The 8902-nt window shown below is 42.2% G+C and overlaps 1 protein-coding gene across 1 annotated transcript in view; it reads right to left on the bottom strand.

Annotated features, from left to right (window-relative positions):
- RBM33 (RNA binding motif protein 33) overlaps positions 1 to 5338 on the bottom strand; it is a 185773-nt gene extending 180435 nt beyond the window's left edge. The window contains exon 1 of the mRNA XM_023727977.1: positions 5200 to 5338. Within this exon, the coding sequence (XP_023583745.1) occupies positions 5200 to 5242 (43 nt within the window). The 5' untranslated portion in view covers positions 5243 to 5338. The remainder of the gene's footprint in view (positions 1 to 5199) is intronic.
- Positions 5339 to 8902: the final 3564 nt, after the last annotated feature.

The following is an 8902-nucleotide window of genomic DNA, read 5'->3' as shown; positions in this document are numbered from 1 at the left end:
TAAAACACACACACACACACACACACACACACACACACACACACACACACACACGCTGTCAAGTTGATTTAACACACACACACACACACACACACACACACACGCTGTCAAGTTGATTCAACTCACAGTAACCCCATGTGTGTTGCAAAGCTGTGCTCTAGAGTTTTCACTGGCTGATTTTTCAGAAGGAGACCACCAGGCTGTTCTTTCTAGGTGCCTCTGGGTGGACTCAAACCTCCGACCTTTTGGTTAACTGCCTGCATTATCCAGAGATTCCTCTGCCTAACTAAGATCCATTCATTCCATTTATTCAGCAACCACTTATTATACAGAAGACAGTGTTTTTCAAACTGGAAATTCTGAACCTCTACTGGATTATAAAATTAATTTACGTCACAACCAGCATTTTATTAAAATGAAGTAAAAAAGAAAACAAATAGTATGAACTAGAATTGTTCACAAAATTTCTTATTTTTAGATATATATACTAAATCATAAAGTCAATCATATTACTTGTTGTGGTTTGCAGTCAAAAAGTTTGAAAAGCACTAAGAAACATGCTAAACTGAGCTGTCAAAAAAGCAACCTGTTGATAAATGAGGAACGACTACACAATGTAGACATGTCTCTAATTTACCATAATTTAACCAGTTGCCATTGATTCCAACTCATGGCAACCCTGTATGTTTCAGAGTAGAACTGCGGTCCACAGGAGTTTCCAATGGCTGTAACCTTTCAAAGGTAGATCGCCAAGCCTTTCTTCCAAGGCACCTCTAGGTAGATTCAAAGCACCAACCTTTCAGTTACTAGCTTAATCATCTGCGCCACTGAGGGACTCCACTTACCATAATCTAGTTACTTCTATACACAAATGAGGAATTTGCCATCAAAACCACTTCAGATACAATTCTAGGTTTTTCCTTCAAATTCATAAAGAAAACATCACATATTTATTTGATTCATACTTCAAGTATTTGTTGAGCACATACCATGTGCCAAGCACTGGCAATACACCCACTCAGGCAGCACTCCTCTCCTCATGGGGCTTACAGGCTACTGGGGGGAGCAAATTAAAAAAACAGTAACTAAGTAAAATTACAAACTGGGAAAGCAGTGTGCTAAAGAATAAAGGGGAAGGGGACACGTAAGAAGGGATGAGCACATTTTAGATAGCTCAAGGAAGGCCTCCCTGAGGAGCGTGAGCTCTGACAGATGACCGGTCAGTACTGGCAAAAATGAGGGTAGAAAAAAAAAAGAATGAGGATAGGAGCAGTCCATGTATACGAGCAGCTCTCAAACCTTTTGTTCTCAAAATTATTCAGGATCTTAAAAAGCTTTTGTTTATGCAGATATTTATTAATATTTACCATCTGCTATGGACTGAATTGTCTCCCCCCAAAATCTGTGCTGTAAATCGTAACTTCTATTCCTGTGGTTATAATCCCACTTGGTGTAGGGTGTGTCTTGAGTCAATCTTACAAGATATACAAGAAGTAGGTCAGGAAGACATATGGAGGAACACATATGCCAAGCCACATGAAAATTACCCAGGAGCAGAGAAGCTCAGGAGAGACAACGACCTTCCCCCAGAGCTAAGAGAGAAAGCCTTCCCCTAGAATCGGCACCCTGAATTCAGACTTCTAGCCTCCTAAACTATGAGAAAATAAATTTCTGTTTAGTAAAGCCACTCACTTGTGGTATTTCTGTTACAGTAGCACTAGATAACGAAGACAGAATTTGGTACTTGAAGAGTGCGGTGCTGCTCTAACGGATACCTAAAATGTGGAAGCAGTTTTGGAATTGGGTAATGGGTAGAGGCTTAAAGAGTTTTAAGGTGCCTAACAGTAAAAGCCTAGATTGCCTTGAAGAGACTGTTGGTAAAGTAACAGACACTGAAGGGAACTCTGGTGAGGGCTCAAAAGGAAGTAAGAAGAGCTAATAAACAATCTCTATTGCCTTAAAGAACACATATGGCACCAGCAATAGAATGTTGCTAGAAATGTGGATGTTAAATATGCTTCTGGTGAGGTGTTAAAAGAAAATGATGAACATGTGATTGGACAATGGAGGAAGGGCGATGCTTTTTATGCAGTGAAAAATAACTTGTCTGAATTACGCTCAAATGTTTGGTAGAAGGTAGGACTTGTAAGTGATGAACTTGGATATCTGGTTGAGGAGATTTCTCAGCAAGATCTTTAAGGGGCGGTGTGGTTTCTCCTTGCTGCTTAGAGTAAAAAGCAAGCGGAAAGAGATAAAAATAAAAATGAACTGTGCAAAGTGAAAGCAGAACTTAAAGATTTAGAAAATTCTGTTGTACAAACATGTCCTAGAATGTTCACCAAGGACATGGCTATACAATCTTTTTCTTAAAGAGATTAAGCCTGTGACTGATGGGTCTAACCAACTACCACAGCAGAAAACCAATTAGCTTTAACTGAAGGGGACAGAGAAAGAAGGAAAGAATGCTGTCTGCCTCTTGGAATTCTACAGACAGGAAAACAGGCCAGAGGAGCTACAGCTATTGTCCTCCAAGAAAAGGAAAAGACCATCCCTGGAGCAGCTCAGAGATCAGCAGAATTGTTGGAAGGAGCACAGGAAGCAGGGCTGCCTTGGTTTCAAAGGGTGGGGCCACGGTCTCCTGGATCTCAAAAGGTGGAGCCACAGCCTCCTAAGTTTCAGAGAGCTGGATCTTTGCCAACTAGGTTCTGGAGTGTGGTGTTACAGTCAATGTGTGCCGGGGGAATGGGGCCACCACCCAAAGCTGAGAGCCCAGGGCTGCCATGCCCAAAGGGAAGAAGAAGGGGGCCCCAGGGGTAAGCACTCAGATGGACTAGGAGAATGGGGCAACCTAAAGCCATGGGAGCAGAGCTGCCATCCCAGAGGATCTGCAAGGCAGAGCTGAAGCCCAGGGCTGAGGGGCCTCCACCCAGAATCCAGATGGTGTGGCCAACACCCAGAGTCTGGAGGATGGGGCCATGGCCCAGATAGTCCCAAAGGACAGAGGATTATTTTCAAGCCTTGAGAGCTAATGTAAATTGTTCTGCTGGGTTTTGGACTTGCTGGGTGCCTGTTATCCCTTCTTTCCCTCCAGTTTCTCCTGTCTGTAATGGAAATGTCTACCTTGTGCTTGTTCCACCATTGTACACTGGTAACAGATAACTTGTAGTCTAGATTTCACAGGTACACAGATGAAGAGAAATTTTGCCCCAGCATGGAATATACCTAAAGTCTCACTCATATTTGATTTAAATGCTTCAAAAGATGAGATTGATTTAAGACTTTTGGGATGATGTGATGGGGTGAAAGTGTTCTGCATGTGGCAAGGACATGAATTTTTGAAGGCCAAAGGGTAGAATGTTACGGATTGAACTGTGTCTCCCCAAAATACGTGTTGTAATTCCTAATCTCTATGCCTGTGGCTATAATCCCATTTGGAAATGGGCTGTCTTTGTTAATTAGTGTAGGGTGTATCTTGAGTCAATCTATTTGGAGATATAAAAGACTTTAAATAAGCAAGCTAAGAAGCAGAGCTGGAGGAAGAGAGATGCCAAGCCACATTAAGACTGTCCAGGAGCAGAAGCTCAGAACAGGCAAGGACCTTCCTCGAGAGCCAAAAGGGAGAGAAAGCCTTACCCTAGAGCCAGCACCCTGAATTAAGATTTCTAGCCTCCTAAACTGTAAGAAAATAAATTTCTGTTTGTTAAAGCCACCCACTTGTGGTATTTCTGTTACAGCAGCAATAGATAACTAAGCAGACCATATCAGAAATTAAAAATGAGAATTTTTTTTAAAAGAATACACAAGCACGTATTCCATTAGCCATCAGTGCAATGACATCTTCATATGTCACACAGCCTCTAGGAAACTCCACAGTACACTACTGAAAAGAGGAAAGGGAAAAATGCAAATAACATCATAATATTATTAATGAAAATAGCTTTGACCCTGTGGTCCCCAAACTACATTTCGAGAATCAGTGCTCTAAAATGCATGACAACTTTGATCCCCAGAAAGTAACCAAGTAAGAAAAGTAGACAACATATTTTTGAAATTTAACTAGAAAGCCTCAAACCTAACACACAGAAAATCATCTATTTAAACTAAAAGGACAGAAAAGTGGCATTCACCAAATCATCCCGCCAGAAGCGACATTCTTGCATTAGTCTCTGTAGCCTTATTTTTTCATTTTGTCATACAAATGTTTTGCTATTGGGACCAAAATTCCTAAGTAGGATTACTGCAATGTACCCATATGTAAGCATTACTAAGAAATACCTCTGGAGTAAACACTAGAATGATTTTTAAATGTTTCAATAATGAGAATCAATCTCCTCAAATTATTTTGTTTTGAATACTTTACCATACAAAGGTCTCGTTTACAAAAGTTTTCAAAATAATCATGAAAAAGTCACTTTCAAGTATCACCTACCTTTCTATATTTAAAAAAAAAAAAAACAACTTTTTTTAATCAGAAAGTGATTTTACCTAAAACTTGAGATAAACGCTCTATTAAAATCATTTATGCTTGCAAAACAAGACAAACTACCCAAAGGAACTATCTAAACCTTTTTTGTCCTGTTTTCACCTGTGTAAGATGCTAATAACGAAATACTAACAAATGTTTTTTATCAGACAGTAAACGAGTTAATGTAAAAATAGACGAATTACTTGAGATTATTTTTTTAAGAATTCTTACTTTCCAATCTCCTGTACTGTTATACATTCTTTCATGAGGGTGAACCTTTTAGTTTTGTTTTTTTGGAATGGGCTTGAAATGAATCAAAAACTGTCAGAATGACCCAACAATCATTCAACCTATAACGACTATCCCCACAATCCCTACACGACACTATAAGAGTGGGGGCGCTCTCCTCTCCCTAAGACGCAAGGCCAGTTATATCGCTTAATTCCCGTCAACACTTAAAATGGCCCTAACAATTTCTGCAGATTCGAAACTGGACGAGAAAACATAAGTTCTAAGATAACTACGATCTGCACACGGGACAGAAGGAAAAGCGAGAAGGGGGAGAATGACAATAGGGAGTGAAGGTGGAAGAAGCAAACTGAATGGGCCAGACACAGAGAGTGTGAGCAAGGAAGAACTCACTTCTTCTTCGGGTCGGAAAAGCCCTCCTGTCTAGCACCCGGCCCCTCTCAGTTCCTATCCACTCTCTTCTCGTACGGGGTGTTTTCACGTACCTCCAGCTCCAGCTCCTCCGCCTGTTCCCAGGGCGGCCGCCATGGTGCTTGCCGGGATTGGCCTTCAACCTCGCCCCACCAAACCAGCTGGTGGGCAGACGGGCCGGGTCCGAAGACCAGGGAAGGGGGGAACCGATTGGGGGAAGGGAGGGAGCTGTGGGCCAGGACCGGGTGGGAGGGGGAGGAGAGAGGAGAGACCGGGCGGTTCGTTGTCCACACCGGCCCCTTCTCCTCCGCAGGAAGAAAACAACAAACTATCTCAACATGGCCGCTGATTTGGCTCCCGCCCCCGCCGCAGTGCACCCTGGGATAATGGAGGCCTGGAGGCCGGTGGGCGGGCGCGCGCGCGCGGGAGTAGTGCCTGATACGGTGCACCCGCAAGGGGCGTGGAAATGGGAGAGTTCAGGGGCTTGTGGGCGTCCGAGGTTGTCTCCTCTCCCGCAAGAGCCCAGGAGCTCTAATCCTGTTTCCAGGCGAGGGAGGGCGGGTGTGGAAGGGAAGAAAACGGTCGGCAAAGGTGTTGTATACTATCGGACTCCCTCCGCTCGGTTTCAGGAAATCAAATGTTTAAAGAAGGGGGAGGGGGCGTTGCTGGCCGTACTTTCTCGCTCGGGTTCTGTCGTGAGCCGTTTTGCAGCAGTGGATCCTGGGCTTTACGGCTGGCATTTCTCTCGTTGGCAGTGGGGGAAAGTAGGCCTTGGGTATTATGGTGGAGTGTGTGTAGTGAATCCAGTTCCTGCCTTTCGGTAGTTAAGTTGGAAGATTAAGATAGAAATAACTACAGTGGTGGACGTCGAACATGTGTATTGAAGGAGAGGAAAGGAAGCTAACGGTGCATGAGTACATAATTTTCTCAAACTTGGATCTGTGGGTCTACCCGGAATTAACAGGCATGCATATTAGTATTGCAAAAATTCCTTACCCTGATTCCAGAGATTTGGGGCGTTTGGAGTAAAAATCTGTATTTTAAACTAGTTTCTGTGTTGATTCTTAAGTACATTTACTGAGCACTCCCTTTTTTTAGGTATTGAAAATGAAATATGGACAAGACAGACCACATACCTACCTTCCTTTTTTAGTTCATGCTTTTGAGGAGGGAGAAAGGCTTAAAAACGAGATACCAATAAGGTGGTTGGGAGCATATTGGATGATGAGACAGAGTGATGGGGGAAAGGCCTACTTTGGATTTGGTGTCCAAATAAGGTCTCTCTGAGTTGTTGGCAATTGATCCGTTTGTGTGGAAATATAATTAGTTCTTTAAGTACATGCAAGCTATAAAGATTGATTCAATAACAATGAAGATTATGGGGAAAAGATGATTTTCAGGGAGAAAGAAGGCTTAGCAAAGGCTCAGGGATGTCAAATTACTTGACATGACTTGAGAACTGCAAACAGTGCATGTGGCCGCTGGAGTATTAAGTGAAAAACATGCTCAATAAGCAATATGGCTAGAAAGATAAGTAAGGACCAGAATGCATGAGGACTTTTGGACGTTTTTCTAAAGCTATAGGGAACATGGAAAGATTTTTAAAACACAAGTTCCATGGTGAAATTTGTGTTTTAGGAAGATGACTAACAACATTCAGAGGATGGGCAGCATGGACAGCTATGAAACCACGGTAGGGGATACCAGTTGGTAAACAATTGCAACATCCTTGCAGGAGATGGATTCGAGGATGGGTGAGGATGTTAGCTGCTGTGGAGCTAGCCCCCAACTGAAGGTGACTCCCTGTGTAGTTCAAACCCACCAGCCGCTCTGCGGAGAAAGATGTGGCAGTCTGCTCCCATAAAGATTACAGCCTTGGAAACCCTGTGGGGCAGTTCCACTCTGTCCTAGAGGGTCGCTCAAGTTGATTCTGACTCATAGCAACCCTCTAGGACAGAGTAGAACTGCTCTATAGAGTTTCCAAGGAGCAGCTGGTGGATTCAAACTGCCCACCCTTTGGTTAGCAACCGAGCTCTTAACCAGTGCACCACCAGGGTTCCATAGGGTCACTATGAGTCGGAATTGACTCATCTGCAGTGGGTTTGTTGTTTTGTTTAATCTTTACAGAAGCAGTTCACCAGGCCTTTCTTCCTGGAGCCGATGGGTGGATTTGAACCTCCAGCTTTGGTTCAGCAGCTGATTGCAAACTGCTTGCACCACCCAGCCTCACTAGAGGATGTATAGAGGGGTAGAGGTGTAATGAAACAAGCATAATAAAACATTAACGGTAGAATCTTGGAGGCAAAAGAATGTTTACTATAAAATTCTTCTGACTTTTAGATACATTTGAAGATTTTTGTAATAAAATGTTGGAAAAAAATAACATTCTTGGATTAATAACTAAGGTAAGTGATACATTCATCTAAAAAAATAATAATAAAAGCCAAAGGACAAAAAAAATATTTTTCTTTTGGTTTAGGCCTCAGAAATCACTACCAAAAAAAAAAAAAAAAGCCTCTTAAGCAACCTCATTGAATAATTCACCACCAGAAAGCACATTAACACATCTAGATTTAAAAGTCTGCAACCTCTAGTTGCTCTTCGTTATACTTTGGACTGCAGAGAATGGAATTCCTAACTCAAGATGTTTTTCAGGATGGTTTTAGTAGTGATCTTGATGAGGATGCTTCAAAAAAACAATTCACAAGATGAAACAACTTCTTAGAGACTTTGTGGCCATGTTATACATGAGGAAAGATACCTATCTCGGTTATAAACCACTTAAAACTGAACTTCTCTAGGACACTAAATTTTATCAAACACCCATTGTGTTATGGATTGAATTGTATTCCCCAAAAATATATAAGTGTACCTGTGAATACAATCTTGTTTGGAAATAGGGGTTTTCTTTTGTTATCTTAACGAGTCCATAAGATTCAGGGTGGGTCCTAAACCTAATCCCTTCTGAATAGTGTCTTATAAGGGAAGTACGAACACAGACACACACGGGGAAGACAGATGGTGTGTGATGATGGAAGTAGGTGCATCTATAAGCCCAGGAATCCCAAGGATTGTTGGCAGCTGCAAGAGACAAAGAAGGACCTTCCTCTAGAACTGATTTGGACTTCTAGCTTCTGAAACTATGAGAAAATAAGTTTCTGTTCTTTAAAGCCACCCATTTGTGGTATTTTGTTATGGCAGCCCTAGCAAACTAAGAAACACTGGAAAAACTTACAAGCATGTACATCCAATATTTGAAAATCTATTGATAACTTACCGTGAGTAAAGGATTATCAAACCCCCTTTCCTTCTCTCCAGACAACTTTCGTTCACTTTGGGATAACTTCTGATGCCCTATACACCTGATGAAGGTGGAATGTCAACTGTGTTAACAAATCAGTATTGCTTGTGGTAAAAATGATTTTCGATTTGTACACTGCTTTTGGCTTGAAAGGACTGAATAATCTTTAAACATCTGCTGGGAAGCCATACCTTTAGGCTTCCCTAAGTGTAGTGACCCTTTTAACTGAGTGTGTCCCTTGTAGGGACTTAAAAGATCCACTGAAGAAACTATTAATGAGAGATACTGGTTCTGTGGGTCAAGAGCTTCTAAGCCAGGGCAGCTCCCACACCCTCATCTTCTTGCACTAGTTGCGTTTGGGGGGCCAAAGAGTATAGCTGCTGCATGCCTGTGTATGCTGCCTGCTGGCACTGAATGTTTCCTCTCCAATACCCTAAATGGAGCTGCTGACAAATGTGGCATCACGTGAGTACAAA

This window comes from Trichechus manatus, unplaced genomic scaffold, assembly GCF_000243295.1.
Source record: "Trichechus manatus latirostris isolate Lorelei unplaced genomic scaffold, TriManLat1.0 scaffold00020, whole genome shotgun sequence".
Taxonomy (NCBI): domain Eukaryota; kingdom Metazoa; phylum Chordata; class Mammalia; order Sirenia; family Trichechidae; genus Trichechus; species Trichechus manatus.
The sequence above is the reverse complement of the archived record's forward strand: the minus strand, read 5'-3'. Positions and strand labels throughout refer to the sequence as shown.